Source organism: Lygodium microphyllum, chromosome 12, assembly GCF_053477565.2.
Source record: "Lygodium microphyllum isolate KBCC chromosome 12, Lygodium_microphyllum_v1.1.10, whole genome shotgun sequence".
Lineage (NCBI taxonomy): Eukaryota > Viridiplantae > Streptophyta > Polypodiopsida > Schizaeales > Lygodiaceae > Lygodium > Lygodium microphyllum.
Genome location: NC_141146.1, coordinates 155,871,458 through 155,889,241, shown reverse-complemented (window position 1 = coordinate 155,889,241; position 17,784 = coordinate 155,871,458). Strand labels below are relative to the sequence as shown.

General features: G+C 39.1%; 1 protein-coding gene across 1 annotated transcript; it reads right to left on the bottom strand.

Annotated features, from left to right (window-relative positions):
• Positions 1 to 12,094: 12,094 nt before the first annotated feature.
• On the bottom strand, positions 12,095 to 13,185 carry LOC148028473 (uncharacterized). Its single transcript, XM_087690285.1, has one exon. The coding sequence runs from the start codon at positions 13,030 to 13,032 to the stop codon at positions 12,322 to 12,324; it is 711 nt and encodes a 236-aa protein (XP_087546411.1). The 5' UTR covers positions 13,033 to 13,185; the 3' UTR covers positions 12,095 to 12,321.
• Between the last annotated feature and the right edge of the window lie 4,599 nt (positions 13,186 to 17,784).

Below are 17,784 nucleotides of genomic sequence, written 5' to 3'. Positions count from 1 at the left end.
GTTGGGAGTGTGTTGGATTTTGGTTTAATTGGAGCTTGAGGAGGAATAAGAGAGGAGCTAGATACAATATTTTTTTGTTTTTGTTGGATATCAATAAGAATCTCTATATTGGTAAGTTGTTGGCTAACTTGAGTTAGACTCTCATTAAGATCATAAGTAGACCTACTTTGCCAATTTGTGGCCATGTCTTTCTAAGAGTAATTACCTAAATAAGGAATAATGAAGGGAGCTCCAACTATTTCTATGTCTTGGACACAAAAAGATGCAAGTTGTGTCTGGATGACATTTAAGGTAGAGGAAGTGGGCATAGACTCCACAAGCTTTTTGCAATGGAGGCATAGTGGATCACTAGTGGTCTTCTAGAGTTGTTCATGTGTGTCGACAGGAAGCCAAGTATGGAGTTTCTTCATGGCTGGGTCTAAAAGCTTTGGTTCAATTCTTGGTTGCTTTTGCTTTTCTTTTGAAGATCGAGACATAGCATAATTGTTAGTAGAAATTTCTCTTATTAATGCTGGAGTAGGAGGAAACATTTCTTTTTTTAAAAGTAAGGCTCACATCCATGTTCCATTTTTCAAACAATTGGAGTTCCGAATATTATGGCTTCATTTCAAGGTCAGATGATTTCGTGTGTCTCTAATGCTAAAGAAGAAGCAAAGTTTGTTTTTGCGCAACAACTAGCTACACTTCATTCGAACGAAAGAGATTCCAAATATTCCAAAGCTTCTAAGGTATAGTCTAGTTATCTATAATTTAGTGATATCCTAAATAGAATATCTTCTCTCTTTGAACCTCACTATCTCTTAAGAAAAGCCTCTTCTTCTATTCCCTAAGAATCCTTAGAGGAAATATCCTCTCATGTCATTTCTTTAAAATCTACAAAATCCTTTCAAAGCAATAATCTTGTTGAGTCTACCTCTTATCCGAATCACTTCATTAATGTTCATACAAATCCTCTTAGTATGCAATACTTAGATAATCCCTCTATAGGATCTATTATCCCTGATATTAATGAACTTGTCAAGAGAGTTAGTCTTCAAACTAGTTATATAGAACAACTCATAGATCTAATAGAAAAATAAAAAGGTCTTGCATCTAGTTCTTCTACTGTTCCACACTGCTCTCCTCCTGTTACATCTAACTCTTTTAGTGTTCCTCAACAATCTCATCCTCTTAGTCCTAAATATAAGAACAAACATCTTGCATTTGGTTATTCCAATGTTCCTCCACATATTTATGAAAATTGACAAGATAATCTTGCATTAAGTTATTATGATGTTAGAGAAATAGAATCTCACATCCAGTTCTTCGATTGAGCCCCAACAATCTCATCCTATTGATCTTCATGCTGCTAAACACAAGAATCTTGCATTTGGTTCTTTGCCTATTTCTAAACAGTCTTATCATGTTCATCTTAAAGAAGAGGAAAAGAATTCACATGTTACTCTATAGTCTCGTCTTGGTGTTACTCCACACTCTCAACTTAGTGATCCTAAAGATAAAATCAAGAATGATGCATCTCGGTCTTCTAATGCTTCTTCATAGTCTCATCCTCTTGATCTTGAAGAAGAACCTAAATCTTTGGCATCAAGCTCCTCTCCTATTCCTCAACAACATTCTCTTACTCCCGAAAAGAGGAAAAGATAGCCATTCACTACTTATTTTTGCATTCTATTACATTCCTTGAAGGCTAGAGATTTGGAAAATCAAGATCCTAGTCAAGAAAAAGAAAAGAGATCATCATCTACCACTACTATTTTGTCACATTCCTTGAAGAATAGAGATTTGGAATCTCAAGATACTAAATTTCAAGATACTAGCAAAGGTAAAGAAAAGGAGCCATCATCTACTTTCTCTACTTCTTTGTGATTCATTAAATTCCTTGAAGAAAAGAGATTTGGAAAATCATGATATCCTTTGCATGATGCATCGTAAACATAAACAAAAGGAGATAATCAGGAGTAGTAAAGTTAAACCAGAATTTGAAGAATACATAATTTCTCTTAATTCTTCCCCACCTGATATGACTATTCTTAAGACTTCTCCCCAAAAGTATCATGCAAAAATTTCTCCTAAACTTCCAAGAGCTCCTCCAACATCTTGGACATTGTTTCCAGACAATGAACAAGAATCATGGTACGAAGCGGATAAAGAAGAAGAGCTTCTTGAAGCCAGATACAAGCAACCAAATATCACTAAGAGATATCCTCTCGAACTGGAAGATTACATCATCAAAAGGTAGGATTTTTCTAATAGACCTCTCATTGCTTCTTTTCTAGATGAACTAGTCTTCGATGAAAGATCCTATCAAGCAAAAAAAAGGCAGTACCATTGGGAAGATTCTCATATTTATGGCGAGATAATTGCTAAAGAATCTAATCTAGCAAGCGTCTTGAAGAGTTCTATTCAGGTTCGAGAATATTTAAGAGGCCTTTGCTATAAAGATGCATGTCACTGCCACCATATTGATTTAAAGCATTGGCAAGAAAGAGAATGTGAACTAATCATGATTCTCTAACATCACCTTCTCAAACACTAAGTTCTCATACATGCAGATATAACCAATAGCCTATCTCTCCTAAGTTTTCTAGTTGTAATGATTGGACTCACAAGCCCAAAAGAGAAACTTAGTTTCTAGGCTAAACATGATCATACTTGTATTGGAGCATGGGAAGATGAACCCATCATCCCTATCAACAACCTCGCACAGCTAAATGAAGAGCAAGATTATGCTTGGACCAAGGTATGGGAAGAAGAACATATCAACAACCCTTGGTTTCAACTTACCCCTACCAAAGAATTCACTGAACAATGGATTGAGAAAAATCCACCCTCTCTTGGTATGATGACAACCATTCCGAAAGAAATCTTGGTCGCACCAGAAAAGAAAGCTAATAGCTTCAACATAGGTGACAAGAAGGTACATCTCTATCTCAAGAGTCTTTTTCAAAATTAGCCAATGAAAAGAAGCCTCATGACGATAAAGGAGAAAGCAAAAGGTATCAAAAGATCTAAACCACCAAAGGATTTCAAATCTCGTGATCTTACCAATAGATTTGAACCTCCTATTTTGGAAGAACAAAATAGGAGGTTCTCTCATGCCAAAATCTTCCAATAAGTTAAAAGGCCTCCCAAAGACTGCCCCTAGTGAAATACTTTACATGATGAATTCTTCTTCTCCAAAGAAGAAATGCAAAGGAAAAGAGCTAGTAGGATCAAGCAAGAAAGTTCCTCCAAATGATCAGTGGTCTCCTACTGACTTAGGAACTAATGCTAATAATGAATCATGAAAGCACAACTATCCATAACCCAGCATCAAAATCTCAAAGCCTACAAGACTAGCTGACTATGTATCAAGGATTGAAGACTATGTTGAAGCAGCTTTGGATTCTCTTCACAAACAAATGAGTACTTGAAGGCCAAACCGAAGAACTACCGAAGAAGAAGAATCACAATGCTACATCAAGATCCGATGGTGAGATCCTATCCCATCCCTACTTTCCTTCTTCAGATCCATTAGATCCAGTTTGAGTTAGAAAAACTACTCTAAGAGAGGATGAAAAGGGTTTTTGTTATGAAGATTGGGCTAACTATCAAGAAGAAATATGTAAAAAGGATATTATTAATTGGCAAAATATAAACTAAAAAATATCCACAGAGAGCCCAATGCCTAGCTAGACCCAGAAGTCTCTAATCCCGATCTGAGCTATAAATCCTTGGATGATCCCACTAATAACTGGCTACAAAAGAGTAACTACCAACCTCCATAAAGCTCCCAATGGTTCCAAACTGAAGAAAAACATACATGTGATATCTGTGCTCAATGGACTGTTGATTTTGGTTGGGAATACTGTAATGGTGATATCCAAACCCAAACCAATCCTAATGACTATGACAATTGAAATGATGATTCTAGTTGGGATTACTATGGTGATGATGAATATGAATACCCATATCCATATAATCCAAACTATGATAAAATATGTAACTTTGAAAAATTTATCCTCAACTCAACTACATTTAGGCAGTATGTTCCTGACTATATTTCATATCATTCTCGCACAATGGGATGCCCTACTTATAACATGTTAGACTATGATCCACCAAGCTCTACAAAATTAGAACATTGTGAAGATTGCGATAATGATGATAATGAGGATCATGTCGGAGCCCTCGACTATGCAAACTCTGATGAAAGACTTTATATGATGGTACTAGGACCATGTTGCCTCAATGATGGATCTCTTTCATTTGAAGATGAACATACTTCATCATCATTGTTTCATTCTCCAAATGATGCATATCTCTCAATAGAAGGTGAAAAAACTCCAAGTATGTTTCAACTAAGGGAGAATGTACTACCCTAGCCATCACTACACTGTTTGGAAATCTATATCATGGCACATAGTGCTCTTCTCTCCAACTTTCTTCTATGCAAAGGTTCTAGATACCCCCTTGGATGCTATTCCTAATTTAGCTATTAAAGGTAATCTTCGGAGACGATGGGAATATCTGAAGGAAGTTTATAAAGATGATGATCCATGTATTCTCTTTCTTCTGATCCTTGAGCAGAGTCATGACATAAGGAATCTTACAAAAGATGCTCCATGCAACTTTAAAAAGCATCATGGTATACAACTGACCACTAATAACTGCATAATAGGATGTCTATTTGTCAAGACTATCCTACACGAAGGATCTACAAACATTGATTATGTATACATGATCTTTTTTGCACATGGATCCCCTTAATATTTATTTTGGCAAAGGATCTATGCAAATCAAATCTATATAGAATGCCTCCCCTTCAAAAGAAACTTGGATAACTCTCTAGCATGGGTACTTTCAACGACTACTATAGCAATAGAAATGAAGAATATGCTCTCTCCAAAGGTGCATCCTTCATAAGAAAGTTTCTTTATATCAAGGAGGTCAAAAAGCTTGCAACAAAGAAAACTATAATTTCTTATGCCCAAAGCACTTGACCACACAAAAGAAAACCAGGTTCAAAGTTGCTCTCCAAAGTGTCATAATATACAATCAACAATGTTAAATATCAAGCAAGTGAATGGGAATGCAAAGAATAAATCCTAGGCAAATGATTCAAAATGCTAACCCCTAACCCCTACACCCTAAACCTTAATGTAGTGGGAGCTCACGCTCAACTACCAAGACCCACGGACCGCTTATTGCTTCAAGCGTTTCAAGCAAGCACAAATGGCTATCTCTCACCTAGTTGACGTGCCTTCAATCCTACGGTGGTGTAGTGAGCTTACCTTGATGCCCAAATGAGTAGCCTCCTCCGTCAAGCAAGTCGGTGTAGCTCCATGATTTGAGATGTAAGCTCAAGCAACCTCAAGCCTCCTCCTTCGAGCTCCATCCTCCATAGCTGCACACAAGAGAAGAGAAGAAGAATAGAGGAGATGATGGAGAGCTTCTTCTCCATGATCCCTCACCCTCACACACTCACTCCCTCTCTCAAGCACACACAAGCAAGCAAGAAGGAGAGAAGAAGAGAAGAAGAGATCACTTTTGCCACACACCAAAGAATGAGCTTCTCATTCACTTTTTGAGTTTATATACAAAACCCTAAATCCCTTGGGCACCCATCCCCTTTTTTACATGACCAAGCATCTTGTCAAGGTCTTCTTTCTCCATTTCCTTCTAGTTGCCTTATCCCTTCACCCATGTCCGTTTAGACTTTACAACTTGCACAGGAGGGAACCTAGCGCTCTTATAAAATGAATTGCATCGCGCCCTGCACTTTCCTTGCGAGAGCTCTCTCAAAGGTTCTCCCTCATCCTTGAGAGAGCATCATCTATCTTTAAAAGGACCTCCTTCATCCTTCAGAGCACATTGCTAGAATATTCATTGGTCTCCCATGTTTTCTCTGGGCTTTCCTTCTCCTCCACTTTTCCTACCTGGGCAAAATGAGCTTCTTCATTAACTTTTTGACTTGTACTTCCTTAGTCTTTCTCTGCTTTCTTTTGGTTGTGTGATCCTTTTCCGCGATATGTCTTGTAACATTGTAACACCTAACCCCTAAACCCTAAGCCCTAAACCCTAAATGCTAGATCCTAAAACCTACAAACCCTCAATTCTCAACTCTGAACCCTAAACCCTAGACTTGAAATTCAAAACCCCAAACCCCAATCCCCAAACCCTAAACCCTAGGCCCTAGGTCATAAATCCTAGGCCCTTAGCCCTAGGCACTAAGTCCTAAGCCCTAAGCCCTTACACCCTAGACTCTAAACCCTAAGCCCTTAAACCCTAAACCCTTAACCCCTCAACCCTAACCCCTAAACCCTAGGCCCTAGGCCCTAGGCCGCCCCAAGCCCTAAGCCCTTAAACCCTAAACCCATAAGTAAACCCTAAACCCTAAACCCTACAAATGGCATTCTAATTATGATTTGGTTTCACCTAGCCTACCAAGGTCTTTCTCTTCATCTTCTCACTCCCCCACCCATTTTGATGAGGAAAAGAAAGACCATTTCTCCAAACTTCTCTCAAAAGAACGGAAATTTGTTTTTCTTAATGGAGAAAGTTCTAAGACTATTCTTGATTAGGATGCTTTTGTTACCACTAATCTCTTTGAAATGTTCCCTAAACCCCGAACTATCTAGCAAATTGTCAAGGATGCTAAGAAGAAGGAATCTGCTTTCCCTTCCTACACCAACCCTCCACAATCATTCTCGAAAAAGGATAAAATGCCTCTCCATATTGCTTTGAACATTGAAAAACAACTGAAGAAGCCTAAAGTAGAGGCCAACCTTACCGAGATACTAGAACTCCTCATTGCCTACTAGTAGAATATTCTCATGACCCAGATTGAGAAGCAAAGTAAAGATTTGGCAAAGCTCACAGTTTAAGACAAATCCATTAATGAAAACTAGATTGCAAAAACCTAAGATCATCACATTTCTGCTATTGGTGGGGCACAACCCAACTCCTACTTGTTCCTATTAAGGTGTCTGTTTCTTGACACGCTCGTATGCAATTAGATGCCCTCCTAGAAAACAAACTCTCTCCTGACAGTCTATGAAGACCATTATGTGCCAACTAACAAGGTTGAACAACTTGAAGAAGAAATCAATGTATCCTTGGCCTCTAACAAAAGGTTAGCCATTCAAAAAATGGCCAAGGTAAGATGCCAAATTGGTAATTTACAAGTTCCCCTTGTAGTTTGTCTTATCAAATCTATAGATTTTGACATGATTATTGGCGTGGATGTTATGAGTCACTTCAAGCCTATTACATTTGATTACCAAAAGGTTTCTCCCTTCTTCACAAGTGAGTCCTTCAATGCCCCTCTCCAACATTTCTCCATGACATTATCCCTCATTACTTCTACATGTACTAATGCTTGTGACACAAGGTTCAAAAGATGGGTTTTCCAACAAAAGCAACTATATGCTCCTCAACTTCAGCAATGGAAGGATAAAATCATGATATTCTCCTTAGATAATCCTCTCCAATTCTCAAAAAATACTAAATATTTTATATATCTTCCTGAGCTCCCCCAAAGTACTCCCACTAAAGCTACTCATTTAAGATTGAGCCCTAATGAGGATATGCAAATCTGCCAAGATGAAAATAAAACTCTCCTCTCATTAGGTCTCATTGAAAAAAGTTCAAGCTCGTGGGCTTGCCAAGCATTCTATGTCAACAAACATTTAGAATGCCTTGTAATCAACTACAAGCCTGTAATATCCCCCCACCCCCCTCGCATAAGAACCTCTCTTCCCCTCAATAATTTTCCAAATTATTGCAAAAAAAATTTACTCCCCCCCCAGTTGACGCCACCAGCTGGCGGGATGGAGGGGAAGTGAAGTAGACGATGACGACAGGAAGAATGAGGAGAAGACAACGATGTCAATGATGAGGCCACAGTCCACGCCAACTAGGAGGCCCTGACTCCCCACCACCATCCCACGCCGACAAGTGGTGGGTGGGGTGAGACCACCACCACCACCACTCCACTTTCTCCCCACCTCCCTCCCATTATAAACCTTCCCTCCCATGATAAGGAGAAGGCCTTGACTGGCACGTTGCACAGAGAGAGAGAGAGAGAGAGAGAGAGAGAGAGAGAGAGAGAGAGAGTTCTAGAAGGTTCCTCCCTTTTCCCCTCCTTAGAGGGTGACCACACACACTTATGCTTTTCCCCTTTCCCATAAGATAATATTCACTACCCACTGCGAGCTTTTCCCCCCCTTTTTACCCCTCTACGTGAACAAGAGGCTGCTAAAATTCCTGCGGGGATTGCACCTAGAAGAGAGGAAGATTGAGAATGGTCGCCAAGCGAAGAATGTCAAGTGCGGGTGGGAACCCCACAACCACAACGAAGCTTCAGGCATGAGCATCACTATCAATCCAACTACGGTACCGAACATAAGTAATAAATTGATAGATGCTTGCTTTGATTTTTGCATGAGATACTTTAGGTCCCAAACTATACCACATGAGAATAGTTCATCGAAAAGGATAAACTTCTTCTCAAATATTCGAAAGATTGAGTCTTCGATATGCATGTATCAAGAGAAGATAATGGCACCTGGATGCTATGCGATAAATTCATGCATAGCATGAGCAGCTTATAAGGTTCTAAGGTATTGTCAACTCCCTCTTCTTGCAAGTTGGTAGTTATGTTTTCGCCACATTAAAGGTATATGTTGCAAGATTGCATGGCAAGCAATCTAGCCTAAAGGAAATTCATTTTAGGAACTCCAGATCTTTGCCCAAGCTCTTGCTAATGTCACAAATTGATAGCTCATATTTAATAGATTGGGATCTTGATGATATGCATAGTTAGTACAAGCAATGATCCTAAGGATTAAAACTATAATGCCTTGAGATCCGTCTAATAACTACTAATTTTATCAAGCTAATTCGGGGTTAGACTAGATACAACAACAACTCCAAGCCTCAAAGGCAAGTGGAGAGCTCAAGGATTAGGAAACCCTACGTCAAAGGAAAGGCCAATACTTTTATACTTGTTGGGAAGAATGTTGGTTGTCAATCAATGTAAGTGAGTAATAGATCTTACATCTTATATATGAGACCTTATCATATGCCTTAGCTGAAGGATGGGAGTGTTAAGTAAAATTTTTGCATAGTATCGCTCTTTGATCCCAAGGAAGAGAGCGAATATGCAGATGGAAATGTTATCACGTCCATTCTTGCATTGTTTGGAAAAATGCAATTGATTTTGTTAAACAACATCCTAAATGCTTTTACATTCAACTGATTGTTGGATTATTGTTTGGATGATTATTCCAAGTTCTTGTGATTGATGGTAAATTCATGGCAGTCTGTGAGATGACGAATTTCCATGGGGATAAAGGAATGTTTTCTTGGAAAATGCTATTAGGGCTGACTGCCTTGACTGTGCTTTATTCCTAAATGATTTAATTAAGGAAATGTTTTTTTTTGCATGAGTGGATCACCTCCAAGATCACATCGCGAACCAAAAAGGGCACTGCTTGACGGGCCGAAGGTTGAGTGGTGAAAAGGCCAACCACGGAAATGATGTTTTACTACTCAGCAGCTTGCAAGTCAGATGGAGCTCTGGACACCCCTTGCCAAGTCCGAAATGGAGTTGAAGACCTCTGTGACCCCAACGTCTGTGGCATTGGAAGATCCTATTCTAGATAAAGGATGGAAATTGTGGTGCCATGTGATTCGGACCAGTTCCTTCTGCAGGGCAGAAGGGACATATAATTTCTCATGTATGGGCAGAAGACAAAGATTAACTTGAAGATAAGTTAAGGAACTTGTTTGTCAAAAAGAACTACTTGCTCTGCTTCCGTGTTGGTGCTACAAGTTACACGAACGAACCGTGTTCCCTAAAAGGATTAATTAAGGAAGTTGATTTTAAATATCACACATAAATTTAGTAGGACCTAATTAAATAAGTAAAGAACACCTATTGAGGGAAGCAGGTGAGCAGAATCCCCGATGGGCCCATCTTACAGCAAGGTGGTCCCAAAGAACTGGGAGGCTTCTCACAAGGTTTTACCGACTTTCGACCCTTAGGAATAGTTAGGTTAGAACCTTGATTCATGTCGTTTTAGGGGGCCGAAATAGGACTATGCCCTACGGGTAGAGAACTGGGAGGCTTCTCACAAGGTTTTATTGACCCTTAGGAATAGTTAGGTTAGAATCCCGATTCATGCCGTTTTAGGGGTTTTACCAACCCTTAGGAATAGTTAGGTTAGAACCCCGATTCATGTCGTTTTAGGGGGCCGGAATGGGACTATGCCCTATGGGTAGAGAGGTTGAGCAGCGTATCCCTCTCATTTCTCACTCTCTTTGAACCAAGTGCGATATGGGTCTGCTTCGGTGATGACACCAAAAGAAGCATAAAAACAAGGCACAAAAATGTCCATGCACATATCACAATTCCATCTTTTGTAAAGGGGATAACATTTATATTGTTTCAAAATCACTAAAATACACACTTACATGAGGGGGCCACATCCACATCCGTCATAATAAATAAATGGTATACACAAACATGTTACGTGCATGCATTTGTGAAGGGTAGGAATACTCAAAATTAAAGGCCAAAGGCCTTATAATATCAAATGTATCAAAGTTTCAAAGAAATAATAAAAATACGAAGGGGTGTGCTTTTTGGGGAAGAGGTGGGGTGGAGTGCACGAGTGGTTATTTGCCTCTTTCCCTTCCCTCTCTTGTCCAATTGCATATTCTCCTTTTTGGTGGTGCAAAAAGTTGTTCTCTCTCCTCTCTCCTCTCACCTCTGTCTTTTGTGCAGAAATTTCTCTTTTCTTTTTTGTTCTTGTATAATGGTTGAAGCTATGGATGAAGATGATGAAGATAACGAGTTTGTTCATTATTAAGTGGAAGATTTATGGTTTCTTTTCAGTTTTGAGATTAATGGCTCAGCCATGTGCATAGATTTTGCACGCTTCTACCTTGGTTTCATGTTCATTTTCTGCCGTGGGAGAGTTGCTGTCATTCGGCTTGGGTATCTCTGCGTAAAATAGGATGTCCAGGACCCGGCACTAGAATGCTGTCAAGAGACCTTGTCCACTAGGAACCCAAATTTCAGGCCGATCCCAATGGATTGGGCTACAAACATTCTATTGCAAGGCGGACTCGAGAAACCCTGGGCAACAAACCTCGTAACATTCCATGGGAGTACCGGACAATGTCGCTTAGATTCGTCTCTCGATAGACTACTAAAAACTGACCTAGACAGCTGATAAGCGGGCACGTTACAAAGCCTCTTAATAAGTTCCTTGTTTTGACAACAAGCATCCGTTGCCTTTAAAAGATGATCTCATCCAAAGGCTTCAAGGTGCCCAAGTTTTCTCTAAATTTGACTTCAAAGCTGGTTTTTTCACAATTCAAAATTACCCATTTTGACAGGTATAAAATCGCATTCTTTGTACCCAAGGCCATTTCCAATGGGTTGTCCTATCCTTTGACATCAAAATTGCCCCTTCTCTCTGTCAACAACATGTGGATACTATATTTCTACCCCTTCACCACATTGGTGTGTGGCCTACATTGATGATATCATCTTTTTTTTAAATTTTAAAAACCACATAAGAGACCTCTTTGATTTCTTCAAATTACTACAGACAAAAAGGATTAGCACTCTCTCCAACTAAGTGTGAATTTGCCACACTTAAAACCAAAATCCTAGGAGTTATTGTTTGCAATGGTACTATTAGACTCCGGGAACATGTAGTAAAAAATATCATTGAGAATTTTGAGACCTCCAGGCTATGGCAAGTAATACATCATGATGAACACAGATATGGGTGAATAAATGTCCTTTTTGTATATTAAAAAAATGCTTCTTGAGAAGCAAAGAAAAACCATTTTACACACATTTACTAAACACGACTAGATATAATAAAAATTTAACACTCTCTAACTATTTTTAGTTTGAAAGGTTTCTTGTATTGATGCATGCGAAGCCTCAAGGTAGAGGCTGTGTTGTGTACTTGGTCTCTTGTGTGATGTTGCACTATGCTAACTATCACACGTGGTAACTTGTGTCCCACTCGGAAACGTCCTCAGATTACCAAGCAAAGATGTGGAATTCGTCACTCGTGGTGTCATACGCTTAGAAAACAAGAAATCAGAACTGTATTATTAATTTATTCTATAACAGTCTTGTTAGAGACCCATATTACAGGGTGCCGAGAGGCAGGTTTTATTTTGCGGGGGATCTACGAGAAGAGATGGAAAGAGGCACGTCCCTCCAGCCTATGGCAATTGATACATCATGATGAACACAGACATGGGACACAAATAAGTATATTGCATATTAGAGTCGTGTAATATTTTAGTTTAGGTATGCGAGGTTCTGGTGCGCCAGCCAGCAAGTTTGTCGGGGTTGTCAGCGTCGGCCTTGGAAATTGCCGGGTGCACGAAGAACTCCACAATTGTTGGTCTGCCGTCGACAGTCTCCAATATTTGTGTTGCTGAGGCGCGAAGGGGACTGCCTTTGAAGCCAAGGTCGAAGTAGATCACCCGTCTGCGCGTGTTTGACGTCACGAGGCTCTCACCGCCTCCTCCGTGAGAGCCGGGACTCGGATTGAGGCCGAGAGCCGGTTTGTCCTGGGCAACAGGGATGGTCCATTCAAAGCCATTCTCCGCAATCCAGTGCTTAGCAACCTTGTCTGCGTCTGCGCCCGCCGCCTTCTCAACAGCCTCTTTAAGGGCCGCCGGGGGGTGGTTGAGAGGATCAGAGGCGAGGAAGTAGCGCATTTTTTGCCATATTCTGAAGGTGTTGGAATCAGGATTCTCCTTGTACATGTCCTTCTGCAGTTTCCCTTTGAAGTGCCAGCTCCCATCTGGGTGTCGCTCGAACCACTCAATGCGCTCTTTCCACTCCAGCTCGGGGGAGTCGATTCCCTCGCCGGACAAGACGCCTGCCTTGCGCTTGCTCACTTTCAGCGTCGCTTTTAGGTCGAATGTGTGCCCGATTTGGCCGCCTGTTATCGGCTTGACATTGTCAATGTTAACAGCAGAGATGGTCATTTGCGCCTTCCCAACCATGTTGAAGAGGAGCTTGAAGGTAGGACGATCTTTTCAGCACCAAAGCTGCTTCGACTGGCAGCCTGAATTCGCAAAGTTGCAATTCGTGGTAAGTGCAGGTGGAGATCTGGATGGATGGATTGATGATGATGATACGTAATGAAGCAGGCTTAGCAGATTTATATTGAACTAGCGCGAGTTTTAAATTCTAATTACCGTGGGCCAAAAGTCCAGAATAAAAAATAGAAGCTTCGCTGATCACGGCACACGGGATCAAAGTTGACCCGTCTCTGAGGAGGGCTTTTTGCCATGTGTCTGCGTGCATGCGCTTTGCCTTTCTCCATCCCATAAGTGATATTTTAGGACCTCCATAAGAGTATACAAAGCTTCTTTTAGTAATTGTCAACCCTTCCTTAGATGTAAGGTATGGATTTGGGGCACACGTCATGGGAGTGGGGACAATGCGTAAGATTCTCCCCGAACTCTTGGTGCTAGTGTTTTTCCGGTGTTCCACACTAGGGTTTGAAAGCACGTTACTTGTGGCAAGGAGGTTCATGGGTTGTTGATATAAGGAATATAATTCAAACTTGTAAAGTTTTGGCAAGGAGCTTCATGGGTGGTTGATACAAGGAATATAATTCAAACTTCTAAAGTTTTGGCAACTTGGATTGATATCTTTGTGCTAGTGTTTTTTTGGTGTTCCACACTAGGGTTCGAAAGCACGTTACTTGTGGCAAGGAGGTTCATGGGTGGTTGATACAAGGAATATAATTCAAACTTCTAAAGTTTTGGCAAGGAGGTTCATGGGTGGTTGATACAAGGAATATAATTCAAACTTCTAAAGTTTTGGCAACTTAGACTGATACAATGTTGAATATATGAAAATGTGGCACTCATTGTTTGATATATGGGAATTAAAAGACCAACATTAACATAATCAAGCCCAAATTATATTCCCAAAGAACCCTTATGACCATTTCTCAAAGAAAAAACACATTTAATGGTGATTTCTATTCACATTGAGCTTATCATGGCATCCATATCATCCTCACATATTAAGCCTACTATATTACATAAATTTAACAATCCGTAAACATTACTAAAAATTAACTGTCATTCACGCACACACAATTAATAATTAATAGCATGTATCTATAATTATATATGTATAATATATTAATTAAAATATAATTATATATCTTTGATTAATAAATAAATGAGATATTAGTAATTAATGATTTATACTTAATCAATTACATCAATATATTTATACTTATATATATATAATCAATTATCATATATATTAAATATTAAATAAAATTATTTATATAATTGTAAGTATATATATAATATAAGTATTAGCTATAAATATGTATATTAATTATAGGTTAAGTATAATTTACAAAATAATATTGAATTACAATAACAATATGGTACACACACACACACACACACACACTGTGTGTGTGTGTGTGTGTCCTTTATCGAGAAGAGAAATAAAAGGTAGGAAAAAGAGAAGGTTTTGGGGTTGATGAGAGACTACTACATGATGGCACCCCCAAAACCTTCTAATAATAGGTAATAGAATGTGTGTGTGTGTGTGTGTGTGTGTGTGTGTGTGTGTGTGTGTGTGTGTGTTGTAAATAGTACATATATACTCATGCGTGTGTATGTGTGTATGACTGAATCACACACACACACACATTTTCTTTTTTTTTCTTTCTCCTTGTTTTTTCTATGCTTTGCACATGTGTGTGCGTGCATGTGTGTGTGTGTGTGTGTGTGTGTGTGTGTGTGTGTAATATGTGTGCATCTATTTCTATGGTCTCATAAATGTGTATTCTCTCTCTGGCTCTCATTATTTTTATTTTCTCTCCCTTAGTTTTCTTCCTCCTGTCTCTCATCTTTCTTTATCTCCTATATGTGCATTTTATCAACACATGTGTGTATGCATTCTGTGTGTGTCTACATATGTGGGTATGTGTATGTTTGTAAGTGCATATTTTATAAGTGTGTAATCATTCTCTCTCCTTTGCTCTCTCTCTCTCTCTCTCTCTCTCTCTCTCTCTCTCTCTCTCTCTCTCTCTCTCTCTCTCTCTCTCTCTCTCTCTCTCTCTCTCTCTCTCTCTCTCTCTCTCTTCTCTCACTTATATATATGGTTAGATGTGTGCGAGTGTGTATGTGTTTTATACATGTGTATCCATTTTGTGTGGTCCCCCATAAGCATACATACTCTCCTCTCCTTTTTTCTCTCTCTCTTGTCTCTCTTCTTCTTCTTATTCTTTTTTATACACACACATTTTTTCCTTTTGTCTCTTTTTTTTTAATATGCTTTGTGTGTATACGTGCGTGTATATATGTACGTATGTATATGTGTGTTTAATAGGTATGTATCTATTTGCGTGCTCTCGTAAATAGGTGTCCTCTCTCTCCCTCTCATCATTTTAATTTTCTCTCCTTTTTTTTTCCTCCCCTCTCTCTCATCTTTCTTTACCTCATATAGGAACATGTGTACTCTCATGTGTATATATGTGTATGCATATATGTATATACTTTGCATATATATATATAAAATATATATTTGTGTGTATCTGCATATAGGCATGTGTGCATGTTTGTGTATGTTTTATAAGTATATATCCATTCTCTCTCCTCCTTCTCTCTCCAAATACTACTCATATATATTTATATGTATACGAGCATGTATGCATAAATGCACACATGTGTGTATATGTATGCGTGTATTATTCACGTATTTTTATCATTTGTGCATTTGTGTGTGATTTTAGAGTACCTACACAATGCGTGAACATGTTCAATCATTAAAATTATTATCTCTTTCCATATGTTCAATAAAAAAATAGATTCAACTCTCTTTTTATAGTATATATGTATTTGTAGATGTTTTTAGCGTATGTAACACCTTGCATACACATATTCAACCATTAAAATATCATATAATCTCATATATCTAATTAACAAGAAATTCATTGAGAGAGAGAGAGAGAGAGAGAGAGAGAGAGAGAGAGAGAGAGAGAGAGAGAGAGAGAGAGAGAGAGAGAGAGAGAGAGAGAGAGAGAGAGAGAGAGAGAGCCACATAAAAATTTTCAAAGATTCACATTTTTCCTTTTCATGACAATATCCAATGCTCAATCAAAATAGAGAATGTGTGTGTGTGTGTGTGTGTGTGTGTGTGTGTGTGTGTGTGTGTTCAATTAAAAGAAAGAGAATGTGTGTGTGTGTACATGTGTTCTATTGAGAGAGAGAGAGAGAGAGAGAGAGAGAGAGAGAGAGAACATAAATATAACCCCCACTCACCCTTCAAGAAAAAGTTCTCTTCATTTCTTGAATACCAAACTTCTTCTCCTTGTGCCATATTGGCCTAGAAACCTTCTATTTGGTTCGGGATCCTCAAGGCAAAGCTCTAAATAATGTTGCAAATTAGAGTTGGAAGCATGAGAGAGTGTGCACAAGAGGGAGAGAGAGAGAGCTCAAGTACAAGAATAAGATCTTGTTTAGTCAGTTGTTCAAGGTACAACTAGTATACTCTCCTTAACATTGAGTGTGTACTTTAGGTTGTTTATATAGCCTCTCTGGAGGAGTTAGGGTTAGGGTTTCCCTTTGTTCCCATGTCCTCCAGTCCATTTACACCTAGCTACCCTTATCCTCTCCAGTATAAGGAGAGTTCCCATGCTTACTTCTCAACACACCCCCTCAATGCCAAGTTGCATTGGATAAAGCATGATAGAATGCCCTCCCCTTAATCCACAATGAGATGCCTTTATAAATCAAGCTACAAAAGAAGGTTATAGGTAGAGAGTGTTACAAGACTCAAAAGAGTCGGTCATTTGTGGATTGGGAGGCAAAGTTGGCCTCCAATTCCTTAGGTACTTCTGGAACACTGGACACTTACTGGTGATATGCCCGGTCTTTTTCATTTATTACACTTTATTTTGTCAGGATATTTCTTCCAGCAATCGCTTACAATATGCCATTTTTGGTGACAGAGGAGCACTTAGTAGAAGCTGTATGGACTAACACTTGCTCACGGGATGGTTTCCCTTCTCTTCATCCAGATATGACTGGATGGTACTTGCCAAGGTTAGGTTTGGAATATTAGTTAGGGTAGTTACAAGGGTTGGAAAGACCTTCTTCACAGACTTAAGAAGGATGGCAATGGCATCTTCATCATGAATGGGTGCTTGAACGAAGGCCAACTGTGTCATAAGCCCCTTCATATGTGAAATAAACTTGCTGAGATCTTATACATGTTTATATTCCAAGCTAAAAAACTTAATCTTTAGAAAGATCTTGGAGTTCTTCCTTGTAGCGTCATAGAGCCTTTCAAGTTCATCCCACTTCTCATTTTGGCAGTGGAGAGTTGGTCAATATGATGAATTAAAGATTCATCTAAATGAAGCATGATGATGGCCTAAGCTCTTTCATCATCTTCTACATCAAGGGGATTGGATGGGTCAATCACTTTGGTCCCTTTTATGAAGGGCCAGTAGCCTCGTTTCATCATTTTATATTTTACCAAAACTTGCCAAGGATGGAAATCTTTTCCATTGAACTTGCAAATTTGAGGCCTTACATCAGCATAGGCCATGGCCATTATAGGAAGGTCTTACCTATTGCCTTAAGCAATGGCAATGTCTAGTCCTTTACAGGTGGCCAAGTACAACCGAATAGCAGAACTGATAGCCTAATAAATAACCAACTTTTAAATTTGTAGAGTTGAAAAAGGTTGGAAATCATACATATGCAATATCT

Excerpts from the sequence above, each read along its gene's own strand:
- LOC148028473 (XM_087690285.1), bottom strand. The coding sequence starts at position 13,032 with ATGGTTGGGAAGGCGCAAATGACCATCTCTGCTGTTAACATTGACAAT.